Source organism: Amblyraja radiata, chromosome 1 (assembly GCF_010909765.2).
Source record: "Amblyraja radiata isolate CabotCenter1 chromosome 1, sAmbRad1.1.pri, whole genome shotgun sequence".
In the NCBI taxonomy this organism is placed as follows: Eukaryota; Metazoa; Chordata; class Chondrichthyes; order Rajiformes; family Rajidae; genus Amblyraja; species Amblyraja radiata.
Genome location: NC_045956.1, coordinates 149,773,727 through 149,793,735, shown reverse-complemented (window position 1 = coordinate 149,793,735; position 20,009 = coordinate 149,773,727). Strand labels below are relative to the sequence as shown.

At 42.4% G+C, this 20,009-nt stretch overlaps 1 protein-coding gene across 6 annotated transcripts in view; it reads right to left on the bottom strand.

Moving 5' to 3' along the window:
• The window catches only part of c1qtnf3 (C1q and TNF related 3), a 42,474-nt gene extending 28,422 nt beyond the window's left edge, over window positions 1-14,052 (bottom strand). Inside the window, exons 1-2 of one of the 6 annotated variants that reach the window (XM_033032620.1) lie at window positions 13,783-14,052; window positions 2,454-2,565 (exon numbers count right to left, since the gene is read on the bottom strand). In XM_033032620.1, coding sequence (XP_032888511.1) covers window positions 2,454-2,565; window positions 13,783-13,866 — 196 coding nt within the window. In that variant the 5' untranslated portion in view covers window positions 13,867-14,052. Of the gene's footprint in view, window positions 1-2,453; window positions 2,566-13,566 lie in introns of all 6 variants that reach the window. The other 5 variants (XM_033032602.1, XM_033032611.1, XM_033032595.1 and 2 more) reach the window with 5 other exon arrangements.
• Between the last annotated feature and the right edge of the window lie 5,957 nt (window positions 14,053-20,009).

Genomic DNA, 20,009 nt, shown 5'->3' with positions numbered 1-20,009 from the left:
GGGTAGACAGTGGCATAGATAGATACACAGTCAGAACATTTTTTCCCACGGTGGGAATGTCCAGCACTAGAGGCCATAGGTATAGGGTGAGAGGGGAAAGTTTAATGGAGAAGCGGGTGCACATTTTTACACAGAGAGTGGTGGAGACCTCCTTATCTAATACCCTGTCTCTTTTTCATCTCTAGCCTTTATCATTTACTCCACCCACCTGGCTGTCATCCCCCTGCAACTGTATCCACCTATCACTTGCCAGGATTTGCTTCACCCCCTCTTGTTTCCAGCTTTCTCCACCTTATTGCATTCAGTCTGAAGAAGGGTTCCAACCCAAAACGTCATTGTCCATTTCCCTCCACAAAGCAGACCTGACCAGCTGAACTCCTCCCGCACATTGATTTTTACTTAGATTATCCTTGTGCAATCACACAGGTAAAATTCAGAAACATTGAACTCTAGTAGCTGTTAAATAACAATATCATTATTATACTGTACATTTTGTTGGTTAAATAAGCAGATTATTCCAATCAGTACTGTTAACTAGAGGTCACTAGAGGCTACTAGGGATAATAGAATAACTGTCAAGTACTGAACTTGTTCATTTTAAGATAATCGTTGATCTAAATTGTATTAATTAGTGATAATTAAAATAAAGGTTCCATTCTTGGAGTGGTGTTGCTGAATGGGCTGTGATATTATGCCAATCCATGGTTGAGAAACATTTTCTTTCTGCAACAGATGAATCTAAGAAGCCACTTTAGAAGGCAGTTTAAACTCACCCATATTTAGAATACAATTCAGACCTTCTGAGAATTTTAACTATGCAAATATATTTCACAAAACGCTTGACACCTTTGTGATCATTTATCCTGCACCAGCTTTTCCAGTTTTTGCAATTTAAATTAAAATCCTCAAGCTACCATTGCAAGCATTGTAAGATTCAATTTCATGCTATTAGATCAAGTTGCTGGATTGCTAGTCTAGTCACGTTAACACTACACTGCTCAAGGTGCACACTCTGTTTTTCACAAATGCCAGAGTACCTTGTGCATGTTTCCAATAATTGTTCTATTCTGTAGCGAATATTCTGTTCTATCTGTCAATTTTGTAAAAAAATATCTGGTTCACTGCAATGTCACTTCTCATTCTTTAATTTGCACAAAAAGGTTACTAAAATGAATGTAGAAACAAGGAACTGCGGGTGCTGGTTTACACAAAAGGACACAAAGTGTTGGAGTAACTCAGCAGGTCAGGCAACATCTCTGGAGAACATGGATAGGTGACACATCGGGTCTGGACCCTTCTTCCGACTGGGCATAAATAGTTCCCAAAGAAGGGTCCCAACCCTTCACGTTACCTATCCATGTTCTCCAGACATGCTGCCTGACCCGTTGGGATACTCCAGAATTTTGTGTCCTTTTTCAGCTAAAAAGAATATTGGCCAGGAAACATTTGTGAAATCAGTTTGCAGATAGAGTCATGGAGTCATATAGCACAGAAACAGGCCCTTTGTCCACGTCATGCATGCTGACCAAAATGACCCATCTAAGCAAGTCATATTGGACTGCATTGACCCATATCCTTCTAGACCTTTCCGATGCATGTAAATGCAGAAAATGCTGAATATCCTCAATGATCCAACAGCACACATATTGAGAAAAGCACTTAACCTCACAAAGGGCTGGAGTAACTCAATGGCTCATGCATGGTTAGGTCACGTCTTGGACAAGGTCCCTGAGAAGAGTCCTGACCTGATTAATCTCGACCCAAAACGTCGCCGATTTCCTTCTCTCCATGGATGCTGCCTCACCCGCTGAGTTTCTCCAGCATTTTTGTCTACCTTCCATGTTCAACATAATCGCTGCCTGACCTGCCAAATTACTGGTACTGGGGTACTGATTGGGGATGATCAGCCATGATCACATTGAATGGCGGTGCTGGCTCGAAGGGCCGAATGGCCTACTCCTGCACCGATTGTCTATTGTCTATTGTTACTCCAGCACTTTGTCCCTTTGTCTCTAAATCAGTATTTGCAGTTCCTTGTGCCTCTACCTAACCTCATAGGTTGATGACATTTAACCTTCAATTAACCTTCCTGATGACATTTAACATTGATGTTGTTTCTCTCTCCACAGAAGCCCCTTGACATGCTGAGCATGTTCAGCACTGCTAGTTTTTTTTTTGCTTTTCAATTTAAAGTATTGCATTGAAAAGTTGCAATGGACAATCTGACTATTTTGGCAGTGTGCTGCCTTATTATATGACATATAAGGAAATGTGGAAAAAGGGAAAATAAGAGTCTCAGACATGTCAAAAAAAGTAATGTGGCGGGATTTTTGCTTCACATTTTTGATGTTCCCCCAAGCTTTTCTCTTGTGGAATTCATACCAACCCCCAAGAAAATCATGTCATATAACTGGAGAATAAGGTTACAAAAAAAGGCAGAATGAAGAACTCACCTGGAATACCAGATAGACCAGGTGGACCTGGCCAGCCCCGATTACCAGGCTCACCCCGATAACAGCAGTGGCTACATTCTGAAGGAGGCCTATCCACAACCTCCTGTTGTTCCTCAAAAAAAGAAAATGTATTCTTAATTTGCAGGTTTACTACAGCAACAATTTAAACTAACCTGCTACTGCGGATCTGATTTTAGGATAACAAGTTTCTTTGTTATGATTCTTTTCAGGAAAGAATGGAACATATCACTTGGTTATTGATTTTTACTGATGAGTTACCTCTACATTATAAAGAGATGAAGATCAAGGGCAATTAATTTCATAGGCACTGGATATGAAAGAAAAATGGAAGTCTTACATGCTGCAGCTTTACAGGCACATTAGACACAGCAATAAAATATATACAACAATTATCAATTATTCTCAGTAAATCAGATTGGGATCGTAAAGAAACCTACTTATGTAAAGCAACCAGAATAGTGTAAATGTGTAGGAAGGAACTGCAGATGCAGGTTGACCGAAGATATGCACAAAATGTTGGATTGACTCTGTGGGACTGGCAGCATCTCTGAAGAGAAGGAATTGGTGATGATTTGGTCTCAGTCTGAGGAAAGGTTACGACCCAAAATGCCACCTCAAATCAAATCAAATTTGATAGATTTGTAGATAGGGTGGTAAAGAAAGCTTTTGGTGTGCTGGCCTTTATAAATCAGAGCATTGAGTATAGAAGTTGGGATGTAATGTTAAAATTGTACAAGGCATTGGTGAGGCCAATTCTGGAGTATGGTGTACAATTTTGGTCGCCTAACTATAGGAAGGATGTCAACAAAATAGAGAGAGTACAGAGGAGATTTACTAGAATGTTGCCTGGGTTTCAGCAACTAAGTTACAGAGAAAGGTTGAACAAGTTAGGGCTTTATTCTTTGGAGCGCAGAAGGTTAAGGGGGGACTTGATAGAGGTTTTTAAAATGGTGAGAGGGATAGACAGAGTTGACGTGGAAAAGCTTTTCCCACTGAGAGTAGGGAAGATTCAAACAAGGGGACATGACTTGAAATTAAGGGACTGAAGTTTAGGGGTAACATGAGGGGGAACTTCTTTACTCAGAGAGTGGTAGCTGTGTGGAATGAGCTTCCAGTGAAGGTGGTGGAGGCAGGTTCGTTTTTATCATTTAAAAATAAATTGGATAGTTATATGGATGGGAAAGGAATGGAGGGTTATGGTCTGAGCGCAGGTATATGGGACTAGGGGAGATTATGTGTTCGGCACGGACTAGAAGGGTCGAGATGGCCTGTTTCCGTGCTGCAATTGTTATATGGTTATATGGTTATAAATCAAATACGTTTATTGTCATTGCACAACAACTGTACAACGAAATTTCATTGCATCTCTTTCAGTGGTATACACAGAAGACACGGGATAAAAGATTAAAAGAACAAAAACACAAACAACCATTGACTCTCATATACCGGCAAGATCAGTAAATGAAATTAATAAAATTAAATTAATAAATAGATAATAGAAATATAATAAAATATTGTGCATTATATTGCACCACGAATAGTGCTGTGTTGCCCGCAGTGTTATCTATTTGAGTTTAGTTCTTTTATGGCATGTGGGTAGAAACTGTTAATTAGTCTACAAGTGCGGGCCTTCAGAGACCTGTATCGCCTCCCAGAGGGCAGCAGAGTGAAAAGGTGGTTGGCAGGGTGGGATGAGTCCTGTTTGATGTTTGTGGCCGGGCCTAAATATCTGGCACCTATTCCTTCTCTTCAGAGATACTGCCTGTCCTGCTGAGTTACTCCAGCATTTTGAGCCTATCTTCGGTCGACCAGCATCTGCAGTTCCTTCCTACACATTTGCACTATTATGGTTTCTTTACTTAAGTAGTCTTCTTAGAATAGAATAGTTTCTTTATTGTCATTGTAACATGAACCATGTACAACAAAATTTAAAAATGTCAGCCAGTCAGTGCACCATTCAAACATTTCTAAAAGCTAACGATACATACAAGGTAAAATATTAAAAAAAGATAAACAACTAAAATAAATATCATGAAAATAGCACGCATAAACACCCAACCCTACATCCTTCTGTCGATTTCACAGTGTACCACAGTCCCTTAGTATGTATTGCCCCTGCGTTCCTTGGCGGCTACATTTAGTGCCTTTATAGCAGTGGGGTAAAAACTGTTTTTAAGTCTGTTTGTCCTTGTCCTTGTAGATCTGTACCGTCTGCCTGACGACAACAGTTCAAACAGGGAGTGTCCGGGGTGGAAAATGTCCTTTATAATACTCTGGGATTTTTTGATGCAGCGGGAACTGTGTAAGTCCTCCAAGGTAAGGAGAGGGCAGCCGACAATCCTCTGGGCGTTGCCAATGGCCCTCTGGAGCGCTTTCCTCTTAGCCGCTGTGCAGCTGGTGTACCATACACATACACAGTATGTTAGGATGCTTTCAATGGAGCACCGATAAAAGGACAGCAGCAGTCTCTGAGTTATGTTGTTCTTCCTGAGCACCCTCAGGAAGTGCAGTCTCTGCTGGACCTTTTTCAGCAGCGCAGAGGTGTTCACGCTCCACGTCAGGTCCTCCTCAATATGGATTCCCAGGAAGCGGAAATCCGCCACCCTCTCCACACAGTCCCCTCTGATAATTAATGGTACCATGTCCGTTTTATTCTTCCTGAAGTCTTTTATTATTTCCTTTGTCTTTAAGGTGTTGAGGAGCAGGTTATTTTCTCCACACCACACTGTCAGCTGCTCCACCTCATCCCTGTATGCGTACTCATCCCCCCCGGAGATGAGCCCCACCACCGTAGTGTCATCCGCAAATTTGACAATGGTGTTGCTGTGGTGGGCGGGGGTGCAGTCATGTGTGTAGATGGTGTAGAGCTGGGGGCTCAGCACGCAGCCCTGTGGAGAGCCGGTACTGAGGCTGAGGGCCGTGGATGTGTGATGGCCCACTCTGACTCTGGCTGCGACCCGACAGGAAGCTATTTATCCACATGCAGGTGGAGTGTAGAAGTCCCAAGTCCCCCAGTTTGTCCACCAGTTTGTGGGGAAGGATGGTGTTAAAAGCAGAGCTGTAGTCCACAAAGAGCATCCGCACATAGCTCCCCCGCTGCTCCAGGTGGGACAGTGCAGCATGGAGAGCTGTGGCTACAGCGTCCTCTGTAGATCTATTCGCTCTGTACACAAACTGGTGGGGGTCAAAGCTTCGGGGCAGGAGCGATGTGATATGACCCCGGACCAGTTTTTCGAAACACTTCATCACCACTGGTGTGAGTGCGACTGGCCGGTAGTCGTTGAGGCTGGAGATGTGGGGTTTTTTGGGCAAGGGGACTATGGTGGAGGACTTCAGACAGGGTGGAACAGTGGACTGGGCCAGAGACTGGTTGAAAATCCTCGTACAGACTCCAGCCAGCTGGTCTGCGCAGTCCCTCAGCACGCGACCAGAGACGCCGTCGGGTCCAGTAGCCTTCCTTGGATTGATGGCCCGCAGCGTGCGTCTCACCTCATGCTCCTCTATCCTGAGGGTTAGGCTGCTGTGGACCATGTGGTGTGATGTGGCTGTCTCTGGTGGCTCCACTTCAAAGCGAGCAAAGAAGAGGTTCAGCTCCTCTGCCAACGAGGCGTCACCTTCAGCAGCTCCAAGGTTGGTCTTGTAGTTGGTGAGATACTGGATCCCCTGCCACACCTGCCTGCTGTTGTTACTGTCCAGGTGGTCCTCTATCTTCCTCCTGTAGTCTGATTTGGCCTCTCTGATGCCTCTCTTCAGGTTAGCTCGGGCCGTGCTGTATAAAGCCCTACCGCCAGACCTAAAAGCGGTGTTCCTCTCTTTTAACAGCCGCTGGACCTCCCGGGTCATCCAGGGCTTCTGGTTGGGGTAGACCCGGATGCGTTTGTCCACTGTGACAGTGTCCATGCAGTTTTTAATGTAACACAGTACACTGTCTGTGAACACCTCCAGGTCCTGGCGTTCAAACACATCCCAGTTGGTCCTGTCGAAGCAGTCCTGCAGCTGCTGAGATGCACCATCAGGCCAGGTTGTGATGGTCTTTGTGATGGTAGGAGCGGTTTTCCTGAGGGGGGCATATGCAGGAATTAAAAGCAGTGACATATGGTCCGACTGGCCCAGGTGTGGTAGTGGTCTAGCCCTGTAGCCCAGCTTGATGTTGGAGTAGACCTTGTCCAGTGTGTTAGCTCCTCTTGTAGCACATTTAACATGCTGGTAGAATTTGGGAAGCATTTTCTTCAAGTCCGCGTGATTAAAGTCCCCTGCTATGATGTGAACACCGTCAGGATATGTGCTCTGTTGACTGCTAGTGCTACCATACAAATGTCCGATAGCCGAGTTAGCATTAGCATCCGGTGGTGTGTACACAGCAGTTATCATGACGACGGTAAACTCTCTAGGGAGATAAATGGGCCTGCATTTAACATGCACATACTCCAGGTTCGGGGAGCAGTGACTGTCCACAATCACTGTGTTTGTACACCAGGTGTTGTTCACGTACACACAGAGCCCTCCACCTCTGCTCTTACCAGAGTCTCTTTTCCTGTCATGACGCTGTGCTGTGTAGCCTGCTAGCTCGATAGCAGAGTCCGGAGTGAAAGAATGAAGCCAGGTCTGCGTGATCAACAGGATACAGCGTTGTTAGCTGCAGTCTGTAGCCTCAGTTCATCCATCTTGTTAGCGAGGGATCTGGCGTTCGTGAGAACCAGGCTGGGAAGCGGTGGTTTGAGTGGCTGCCTCCGTAGCCTGGCCAGCTCGCCGGCCCTGCCACCTCGCTTTTGCCTTCTCTCTCTGCGCCGTCTTCGCCTCCTCCCCGCGGGGATGGTGATCCACGGGGAGTCGGGGCTACTCGCTATGTCCGCCGGGATCTTGTATGAGCGGACAAACTCGGCGGTAACCCCCCGTTCGCGACCGGCTCCAATCCTAAGAAGATCCTGCCGGCCGTAGACGTTGTTCGCCCGACAGTAAGTACACAGGGCACAAAACAACATGCACACATATACAAAAAACACGAAGCACTGACCGGGAGGACATCGAGCCGCTGCAACTGTGTGCGCCGCCATTTTGTTCTTCACTATCCCGATCTGAGTTACTGCAGCATTTTGTGTCTTTCTTCACAATATTGCGAAGCCCTTAGTGGTTGAGAGTTGGGGTAGGGTTATGGTTAGGGTTATATGGGGTGATTCAAGAACTGGAAGGTTGATGGGAAGAAGCTGTTCTTGAACCTGGAAATAATTATCCTCATGCTCCTGCACCTTCTTCCTGGTGGTAGTGAGATGAGAGCGTGGCCACAGTGGTGTGGGTCTTAGATAATATTAGCTGCGTTATTCAGGCAGCACTTCATGTAGGTCCCTTTGATGTAGGGGAGGTCAGTACCTATAACGGACAGGCAACGTTCGCCCACTTGCTGCAACCTACTTCATGTTTGAGCATTTGATCTTCTTCTACCTTTGAAGAAGAAGAAGCATTGGTGGGGTTTCTTTGCACTTGCATCAGTATGTTGGGTCCAGGACAGATCATTGGAGATGTGCATGCCCAGGAACGTGAAGCTACAGACAAAGACAGGTGCATGGTCCGCTCAGCTTTCCTTTCCTGAAATCAAAAATCAGCTTCTTGGTCTTGCTAATGTTGAGAGCAGTATTGTTTATCTGGCACAACTTTCAATATCCCTCCTGTTCTGTGACTTGGCCTGAACTGGTTTGACACATCAAAGTGAACACCTCAAACTTGTCAGAGTTAAATTCTGTTCTTTGGGCCGTCACCCCATATGATGTAGATTCTGTTCCCACCGACCGAACCATATAGATACAAATGGGAAAATGAAATAGGTCACCCTATAACGAAAGATATGTGGGACGAAAGTTTACAACAAATACATCGATGTTCATTAAATGCCAGACATACTTTAATACAATTCAAGGTCTTACATAGACTACACTACTCTAAAATAAAACTAAATAGAATCTTCCCACAAATCTCTCCTATTTGTGATAAATGTCTACATCTAGTGGCTAATTTAACACATACGTTTGCAAACTGTATAAAACTTAAACATTTCTGGACTGATATTTTTGAAATAGCTTCAGAAGTTATTAATACAAAACTGGACCCAGACACAAAATTAATAATACTTGGAATATCAGAACAAAGTTTAACACTCACAACAAACCAAAGAAATTTCCTCGACAACAGTATAATAATCGGGAAAAAATTAATATTAAAATTTTGGAAAGGCCCTACAACCCCCACAATTAATATGTGGATTACGGAAATGTCAGAGACCCTATACTTAGAAAGAATTAGACTTGTCTTAATGGACAAACAAGATATTTTCGATAAAATCTGGGCTCCATTCATTAACTATCTGAAGGGATAGATTGGCACAGCACGAGGACCCAACTGAAACTTGAACTTAGGATCAGATGAAAAGCTATACTTTATAATCTACGAACCTATCTCCATTGACGTATTACAGGTAACCCATTCCACCTCCTCTGTTTTTCTGGGTTTTTTTTTAATTTGTAACTTTCTACCCTCTCTTTCTCTCTCTTTCTATAAAAAATAAAAACACTAGAAGCAGAAGTAATTGATAATTGAAAATTTTAATAATGTATGACTGATGTATATGAAAAGTTTTTTTACTATAATATGTAACTATACTTTATAATATGTCTACTTCTAATAAAACAAATAAAAAAATAAAAAATTTAAAAAAAAGATTCTGTTGTAAAGTTAGATATTCTTGCTTGCACTAATAAGGTCTGGTTTACCTAGTATAACTGATAATTTATTGTAAACCATTTGTCGTGTCATGTGCCTGTAATTTAATGTGCCATAAAACTGCATCAAGTAAGAATTCCATTGTTATGGCTCTGGTGCATATGGCAATTAATTCTTGACTTGATTTCTGAATTTTTGAATGAAATTAAAAAATTCTAAATCTTTAAGTAGTTCTCTTCATAGACAGTCCTTCTCTGGGTTTAAATCCAAACATCCTTTCTCTCTATTTCTCATTCTGTACCTGATTTAACATTTAATTCATCTACATTACCTCGCCCCTTCGCAATCTTTAATCTGCTTGTTTCTTAATCCTTTGATTTTATTTACGATGCACTTTTATTAGTTCTCTAAACTATTATTGATCAAACTCCTGATGGTGCACTGTTCCCTGGACACAGTCATAACATTCATACTCACAGACCATCAAATAATTTTGACTGGTGTCTCATATTTCTTCATTAACAAATTGTTCTTCTTTCAAATTTTTGTACAATAATGACCAATAATCAACCCTGACCTCGGGTGCTGTCTGTGTGGAGTTTGCACATTCTCCTTGTGACCACGTGAGTTTCCTCAGTGCTCTGGTTTCCTCCTACATCCCAAAGATGTGCAGATATGTAAGTTAATTGCCCTCGTTAATTGTCCCTAGTGTAGGGAGTGGAGGCGCAAGTGACAAAACATAAACTAGTGTGAATTGGTGATCGCTGGGTCAGAGTGGACTCAGTGGGCTGAAGGGTCTGTTTCTGAGCTGTATCTCTAAACTAAACTAGAGTAAACTATGTATTTGTCTAATGTATTTTACATGGTGTTATTGTACCTGCCTCGATCAGGGGCGGCACGGTGGCACAGCGGTAGAGTTGCTTCCTTACAGCGAATGCAGTGCCGGAGATTCGGGTTCGATCCCGACTACGGGTGCTGTCTGTAAGGAGTTTCTACGTTCTCCCCATAACCTGCGTAGGTTTTCTCCGAGATCTTCAGTTTCCTCCCACACTCCCACAGACGTACAGGTATGTAGGTTAATTGGCTTGGTAAATATAAAAATTGTCCCTAGTGTGTGTAGGATAGTGTTAATGTGCGGGGATTGCTGGTCGGTGCGGACCCGGTGGGCCGAAGGGCCTGTTTCCATGCTGTATCTCAAAACTAAACTAAATTAAACTAAACTGAACTTCTCTGGCAGCTTGTTTCATAAACTCGCCATCCTCAGTGTGAAAACATTGCCCCTCAGGTTCCTATACTCTTTCCATTCTTATCTTAAATCTATGCCCTCTATTTCTTAGTTTTAGCTTTTAGAGATACAATGTGGAAACAGGCCTTTGCTGAGTCCACGCTGATCAACAATCACCCCGTACACTAGTTCTATCCTACACTCTAGGGACAATTCCAGGATTTCTTGATTCAACTATCCTGAGAAAACTAGCACTCAGCCTAATTTATACACCTCTATAAGATCACCCCCTCAGACTCCTGCACAACTATGGATAAAGCCCTAGCCTGCCCAACCTCTACAATAGCTTAGTCCCTCAAGTCCTGCAACATCTTTGTGATTCTTCTCTGCACTCTTTCCAACTTAACAACATATTTCCCACAGCAGGGTGACCAAAATTAACACAATACTCTAAATGTGGCCTCACCAATGTATTGTACAGCTGTTACATAATGTCCCAACAACTATTCAACTATGACATAAAATTCCAACTTCATGACTAATAAAGGCTAGCATGCCAAAAGCCTTCTTCACCACTTCAGTTGTGATATCACTTTCAGGGAACAATGTATTTGTACTCCAACATCCTTCTGTTCTACAACATTTTCCAGATCCATACCATTCACTGTGAAGGTCCTGCCCTGGTTTGACTTCCCAAAGTGCAATGTGCTTTCACAAAACTCGCATTTATCTTCATAAAACTCCATTAGCCATTCCACAGCCCACTTGCCTAGCTGATCAAGATCTTGCTGTGATTAATAACCATCTTCACTCTCTACCATACCACCTATTTTGGTGTCACCTATAAACTTACCAATCATGCCTTGTACATTCTCATCTATATTGTTTATATAATAAGCAGCATCGATCTCTGAGGCACACCACTCGTCACAGGCTTCCAGTTCAAAAACACCCTTTCTCCATCACCCTGTGCTTCCTTTCATGAAGCCAATTCTCAATCCAGTTAGTGATTATGCTGGAGAGGATGCAAAAAAGTTTCACAAGGATATTTCCTGGATTGAAGGACTTGATTTGTCAGGTGAGATTGGACAGGCAAGGGCTGTTTTAACTGGAGGACAGGAGGCTGAGAGGCGATATGATAGAGGTCCAAATAATTGAAAGGCATAGATAGTATAGAAAGCCAGAATCTGTTTCCCATGATACAGATGGCCAAAACTAGAGGGAATGGGTTCAAGCGGAGAGGGAGGAGGCTTAACATAGGATCTGCAGTTGTCAAGTTTTTCCCACAAACAGTTGTTAATATCCGGAATGTATTGCCGTAGAGGTGGAGAAGGCAGGTACTGCACCAACATTGAAGAAGTATATGGACAGGTACTTGAATTAGGGGGGCATAGAGGGATGTGGAATTAATGCAGGATTCATAGTTATATTTCTGCACTGTAACTTCGTCTTGGACAAAGTTATGACAGATTTTTGACCAGGCTTTTATTCACAAGTAAGGAGACACCACTGTTGAACTTACGTTTATCGTTATCCAAGTAACTGAACTCTGCAGTCATTGTGACAATGGTGCTCGGAGGAAAACTATTACCCGGGTTAATTATAGTGGAAAGTTGTGAACACAGATCAATGCATCACACAAACCAACCTTCTCCCCTATCAACTTCATCTGTACTTCACACTGCCTCGGGAGAGCAGCCAACATAATCAAGAACTACTTACGCTCCGGTAATTCCCTCTTCTCTCTCCCATCGGACAGAAGATAAAAACACTTGAAAGCCTGCACCATCAACTTCTCCCCTGCTGTTATCAGAATCTTGAATAGACCTCTCAAATGCTAGTAATGTTCTTCCCGATATTTCAATCTGCCTCGTCGCAGCCACTATCTGCACCATCCCTGTAGCTGTAGCACTATATTCTGCATTCCAGTTACAGTATGTTCTCTTTTGCCTACCTGTTATATTGATATCAGGTACAATTTGCCCGAATAGTACGCAAAATAATTTTCACTGTATCTCCGTACATGTGACAATAATAAACCAGTTGCCAACCGAATTACAACAGTTAGATGAAATTATGTAAATCCTTAAAAAGTTGAGTATTAAAGAATGCAAACAAAAACAGACTTGCCACATGTTGCTAGATGGCACTGAAACAGCCAGCTCTAATATATTTATAAGGGACAGATGGACTTTTCTCAATCTTATTTTGATGTGCTTGGACAAAATCAAGCCATTGCATTCTGACCAATTTGAAGGCTCAAGTTTAATACCGTGATTAGTGCAACATTTTATTTAATGAGATAGAATCCTCTCGTTACCAAGAAATTATAGTATTGGTTAAAAGGAGTATATCAGTACAATTTGTCACCTAATACAAAATGCGTAAGACATTTTACATTTTGACAGTTAAACCTAATTTGCAGGAATAACTGCACTTACAACACAGCTCAACGTAAAATTTTGTGTGCTAAATTATTCCTGTATTATCATTCAAAACTGCCATTAACATAATTAAGCAGCAAAATAAATAGACTGCAGCTTGGCAGAAATCATTAAAATCACCAGCACCATTAGAGGTCTCTATCGTTTTTTCTTAGCATTCATTGTTTGATTTGATAAGATAAACATTGCACATCATCATGTTACCAATAAATCTTTTCAAATTGAGACTGAGAATAAACAATAATTTGTAATTGAAACTTTTAGCAAAATTTCAACTACTTACACCATTAACCAGGGTATCAAATTTAATAGCTTACTTAAGAGGGAAAACATAACTTTAATATTTAGCTGTCCCATTATTTTTCAAACAGAAAAGGTATGTAGTTCAATCGTACTTGTATAATGAGTTCATTAAAATTAATTAACAATTTAATTGTTCAATTTTATCAATGATTTTATTTGTTGATTTTATTTGATCTTAGAAGACTTCAATTATCAATAAGATAATTTGCAATTAATATACAAAGTTGTTGCTCTTTTCCTTCTCAGCAAAAGACTTATTGGAATTTCAAGATGAACAAAACATAAGCATTAACAACAAATTGACTAAAGTTTGTTATCCTACAATTCAAATTGTTTCAGTTTAAGCCAGGCAAAGCCAAACTGCCCCAGGACTATAACTATCTTTGCATATAAAATCAGTTCCGTGTACCTGGATGCTAACAGAGGTTGGCTGTTCTATCACCTTAGTTTCAATTTTTTTTCTTTTCGGCTTTTTTTGTACTTTTTCTGTCTTGCCAGCTGCGGTTGGTCTGGAATTTACCCCACTTGTGTGGTTTGCAGCTTCAGTCTCTCCGCTCTTTAAATACCTGGAAGCTTCATGGTTTTCAACTACTATTGTCAAGTTTGCAATAACGGTCTCGCTCACCTCCGAGTATTCTTCCTGACATAGGCAAAATGGAAGGAAGAGGAAAAAGAGCAGGGAACAGCATTCAAAGGACTTCAGCGCCATATCTAGTGTTTGGGGTCCAGCAGCAAGGTGCCAGTCTTATCCTCCAGACAAATGCAATCCCTGTGAATTCTGCACCAGGCGTACAGCTTTATAGCGCTGTCAGTTCCTGGTACAGGAAACTGGGACAGGCCAGAGATGTGATCCCTCAGCTGTGAACAGTCAAAACTATGGAGAAAAATGGTTCACATTACTTAAATGAAGTGTGACTTCTTCATTAGTTTGACCGATTCAAACAGGGAGAAGGATTTCCAGGCATTATGTCCACTCATAATTGATAGCTCCCTTGTCTCCCTTTTTTGGTATTAGTTATTCCTATAACACTTGGAATAGGTCTGTTTCAGTTCAAGTATGAAAAACCCAGTTAAAAGTGAGAAGTTGTGACTAAAGCGGAACCTTCCTAAATGGAACCATGTGGTAATCGCATTATACTGTTCCCAAAGTGGGTAAACGCACGGTTGACATTTTAGCGGGTATTAAATATGCAGAATGTTTAACAACTAAAATATTTCAAAGTTAAGAGATAAAGTTTGTAATAACTTGCAATATTCAGTTCTGTGATTAATGATTATTTAAAATCTCGTTTTTTTTCTCTTAAGTTGTTGCATAAAAACGGCTTGTATGACAGAGAACCAACAGAGAAATTGTGCTTTCATTTCAGAATATAATTAATGGTAAAGCACTTGTTGAATGCAGAAGGCATTGCCAGTCAGTGACTCATTACACAACCAGACGTTATGTTATATAAAAAAAGACAGAACATTTTCAGTCACTGAGAACTAAATTGCAATTTGAATTCCTTATGCCTCTGAATTAATTTTTTGCAAACTCCCAAAGAGAAATATTGGTGCCTGCTCCTCTATAAAGATATGAAATCTATATTCAGTTGCAGCCACTCCCCATCATTATCTATGGTGTTGAGGTGGAGAGGGTCGAGTGCCTCAAGTTCCTGGGTACAGACATCACCAACAATTTGTCCTGGTCCAACCACATTGACGCTATGGTTAAAAAAAGCACACCAGTCTCTACTTTCTCAGAAGGCTAAGGAAATTCTGCATATCCCCAGTGACTCTTACAACGTTTTACAGATTCATCATAGAAGGCATCCTATACAGATGCAGCACAGCTTGCAATGGCAACTGCTCTGCACAAGACTGCAATAAATTGCAGGGTGTGGTGAATATAGCCCAGTTCATCACTCAAACTAGTCTCCGTCGACGAGTCTGTCGACAATTCCAACTGCCTCAGGAAAGGAGCCAATATAATCAAAGACCAATCACACCCAGCCATTCTCTCTTCTCCCCTCTCTCATTAGGCAGAATAAATAAAAATCTTAAAGTATGGACCACCAAAAATCAGGAACAGCTTCCTCCCCACTGTTATCTGTCTCATAAATGATCCTCTCACATGCTAAGATCTCCAAACCTACCAAATTGCTTGTACTTTATTACCTGCACTTTGCCTGGTTCCATCTGTCCTACATCCATGAACGTATCCACCAGGGTTTCTTCCTTGTGGCCTCTCTTTCCTATTCCATCACCCACCTGATTCCATCTGCCTATTATTCCTTCCTTATTTGGTTCTACTTATTATCTTCCAGTCTATTTCCCTCTCCCACAACCTAGTTCCAATGGGCCATTTATCGATCCTTATTTATTTCCACCTGTCACCACCAGCCTCTGTCTCATAGCTTCACCCTCCAACATCTGGCTCCAACTGTTTGTAGCCCCAAATTCACCTGGTACTACTTATCAGCTACCAGCACCTGTTTCACCCCTCACCTCCTTATACTGGCTAGCTTCCCTCAACAGTCACAGTCCCGTTGTAGGATCTCGACTCGAAACATCAATCATTTTGTTGCTCCTAGAATATGGACACATAAGAAAGTTCAGGTGCTGGAATCAGCTGCAACAAACTGCTTGGAGATTGATTGCTTATTGCTCCTCCCGCAATGACCAAAACCTCCGGGAACCTCACGGAAACCTTGGGTGGGGCGCAAGGTCTCCAGAGGTTTCCGTTCAGGTTTCCTAAGTGGGACAGGGGCATTACAATAATTGAATTTTCCACTTAAGTCACTGAACAAAGAATAACATGAGATGCAAGAAATGTATCAATCTGACTCAGGCTCTTTCTGCCCTGTTAGCTTATTACATCTAATTTGGAACCAACAGAGAAAATGCTTGGTGTTCAAGGATACTGTTTCGAAATGTTTTTTGAGCCTCAACATTTGCTTTTACCCAACGTTGCTCCACTTTAAGAAAACACTTGTAGCTTATGGCAATATATGTAGATAGATTTACAAAGAACGTGTAAGGCATGCTTCACTTAATTGGTCAAGGCATTAAATATAAGAGTCAGGAAGTCATGATACAGCTCAATAAGACTTTGGTTAGGCCATATTTGTATGCAGTTATGGTCGCTACATTACAGAAAATATGTGTAGGCTTTGGAAAGGGTGCAGAAGAGGTTTTCCAGAATGCTGCCCTGTTTAGGGGGTGTAAACAACTGTACAGATACTGTCTGGTGTTTAAGTCAGCTTTAATCATCAGTCATAATGGCACAGTACAAATCATGTTAGTTTCACTCTACCATTAGTGTGTCTACGTAATATAGGAAGTGAGTGTTAATATGAAGTGTTCAATGAATGAATGAATGAATGAATGAATGAATGAAAACTTTATTGTCATTCAGATATACACCTAGACACAGTGCACCTTGAACGAAATTTCGTTGCATTTGACTCTCCAATCAGGTAAATAGTAAAAGTAAAAGTGCTAGGTGCGTCCATAAAAATGCCTCATGTGCATGGTTCTGTAAAATAAATATATATAAAAAGTTTTTAAAAAGTGTCGACATTTAAAAAGTTCTAGCCTCGGTTTTGTTGATTGTTCAGTAATCTTATGGCCTGGGGGATGAAGCTGTTGCAGAACCTGGTTGTCCCGCTCTTCATGCTGCGGTACCTCCTCCCAGTTAAGCAGTATAAACAGTCCAAATTGTGGGTGTGTGGGGGCTCTGGTAATGCCCTTAGCTCTAATCAGACAGCGCTTGTACCCCATGCCCATGATGGAAGGAAGAGAAGTCCCAATGATTTTTTCCGCTGTCCTCACCACTCTCTGAAGGCACTTCCAGTCCGCAGCTGTACAGCTGCCGCACCACGTAGAGATGCAGCTGGTCATGACCGACTCAATTGTGCTTCTGTAGAAAGTGGCGAGGATGGGAGGGTGGAGGTGTAAACTTCTCAACCTGCGGAGGAAGTACAACCGCTGCTGTGCCCGTTTTGCCAGAGATGTAATGTTTGTGGACCAGTTTAAGGTGTCCGTTATATGCACCCCCAGGAACTTGATCCTTTTCACCTGCTCCACTGCTGAGTTGTTGATGCAAAGTGGAGTGTGACTGGGCTGAATTTTCCTTCTGAAATCGACGACAATCTCCTTGGTTTTGTTCACATTTAGGAGAAGGTTGTTCCTGCTGCACCAGCTCACGAGCTGTTCCACCTCCTCTCTATATGCCTGGTCGTCGTTATTACGGATGAGGCCCACTATTGTTATGTCATCCGCGTATTTGATGATATGGTTAGTAGTGGACCTGGCGACACAGTCATGTGTCATCAATGTGAAGAGCAGCGGACTCAGGACACAGCCCTGAGGGGATCCGGTGCTCAGTGTGATGACCGAGGAGGTGTTCTTCCCCACCCGCACAGACTGGGGTCTTTCAGAAAGGAAATCCAGGATCCAGTTGCATAGTATGGTATTGAAACCTAGGGGTGCCAGTTTGCTCACCAGATGCTGGGGGATTATCGTGTTAAATGCTGAGCTGAAATCAACAAACAGCATCCGCACGTGGGTGTTCCTCTCCTCCAGGTGTTGTAGGCTCAGGTGGACTACAGAGGAAATAGCATCCTCTGTGGAGCGGTTCGGGCGATAAGCAAACTGGAACGGGTCAAAACTGGAGGGGAGTTTAGAGACCATGTGCTGCTTAATAAGCCTCTCAAAGCACTTCATTATTATTATTGGTGTGAGTGCTACGGGGCGGTAATAATTCAGGCAGGTTAATGTAGACTTTTTGGGAACTGGTATGATGGTGGCTGTCTTGAAACATGATGGAACAATGGCCTGGTTCAGGGAGATGTTAAAAATGTCTGTCAGAACCAGAGCCAGCTGGTCGGCACATCCCCTAAGCAGACGCCCCGGTATGTTATCTGGTCCGGCTGCCTTTCGTTGGTCAATACCCTCCAGGATTTTGCGGACTTCAGCAGTTTCAAAAGACAGTGTCTGTTCTCCTGGTTGAGGCTCTAATTTCCTCATTGTAGTGGTGTTCAGTGCCTCAAACCTGCCGAAATGATTATTTAGTTCATTTAGAAAGTCTGTGTCATCCTTACAAGACATCTGAGGGGCCTTGTAGTTTGTTATGGCCCGGATGCCTTCCCACATGTTCCTGGTGTTGGTATCATCCTGGAAGAAACCCTGGATTTTCTGTCCGTGGGCGCGCTTTGCTTTCCTAATTTCGCGGTTGAGGTTGGCTCTCGCTGTTCTCAGAGCTCCCAAATCACCAGATTTAAAAGCCGTATTTCGTGCTTTCAGCATGGCACGCACCTCTGCAGTAATCCAAGGTTTGTGGTTGGCCCGGGTTGTGATGTTCCTGATGACAGTGACGTCCTCCTCCAATAGGGTGGAGATAATGGTAGTACATTACTCTGATTGGTTCACATGTAATAACCAATCTACAGGGGGTATTATCTACAAGAAGAGGTTGGATGGACTTGGATTGTTTTCTGTGGAATACCGAAGGTTGATGGGAGCCTTGATAGCAATGTATAAAATTATGAGAGGTCTAGATATGGTAGACAGTGAGAACCATTTCCCCTGGATGGAACTGTCAAAAACGAGAGAATGCAGTTTTAAAAGCAGAGGGGCAAAGTTTAAAAGATGTGTGAAGCAAATTTTTTTACACAAAAAACTTGCTTGGTGTAATGTGCTGTCTGGAATGGTGGCTTTCTGGAATGTGCTGTCAGGGGTGGTGGTGGAGGCAAATATGATAGTGGTTCTTAAGAGGCTTTTAGATAAGCACATGGTATGCAGGGAATTGGAGGAATATAGATCATGAGCATGCAGGTGAGATTAGTTTATCTTGGCCATGTTCAGCACAAACTTTGTGGGCTGAAGGGCCGATCCCTGTGCTGTACTGTTCTATGTTCCTTTTTCTTAAGTCTGTGTGGTATCTGACAAGATATTTATGGTATGTTACTAGCTGACCATTAATATTTACAGTGCCATTCTAGCTAATGAATACCTGGTTTATGTACAGCTTGTATACGAATGAGCATTTGGGAGAGCGGGACTATGGATTTACCCGTTGGGTTACAAACAGTTCACAGGAAAGGAACCCTGCTGAAACAGGGGACAACCTGTTTTGATCATGTTATGTTCTGACATTTTGGAGATGAGACCTGATGAGATGAAAGGTTTTGGTATCATTGGTTGGATGGCATGATCATTCCACCAAACTCCCACCTGGTGGGATACTCCAAAATTTTGTCCCACATTTTCCTATTTTCCTTTGTAACATGCACTGTACCAATAATCTTGGAGTCCCACGCCACCAGGTTCAGGAACAATTACTTTCCGATAACCATCGTGTTCTTGAACAAAGCTGCACAACCCTCTTCCTTCTTCAGCAATAGAACGTACACAAAAAAGCTGGAGAAACTCAGCGGGTGCAGCAGCATCTATGGAGCAAAGGAAATAGGCAACTTTTCGGGCCGAAACCCTTCTTCAGCAATGGAACACTATGGTCATCTCTTTCACTAAAATCAACGTGTTTTCTAATTGTGTTTTTACACTCTTGTTCTATTTTTACACAGTATTTTTCTGTTACAAGGGTCTTGAATATTTTATGTGTACTGTGTGACGGGGTTTATGTGCCTGTAGTTCATTGTATCTGTGCATATGACAATAACCTTGACCTGACTGGAAAATCATGTTTTGAATACATTTTCATAAGGCTGAATTAATGTGTTTGTATTTGCTTTCCACCTTTTTCCTTCCACCAGTTTTCTTCTGAATTCCACAGCCAATGCAAGATTTATTCCCTGAGAGCTGCCAATTTCTTCTCCAGGCAGCTGTTAGAGGCTGCCTGAAACTGCAGAA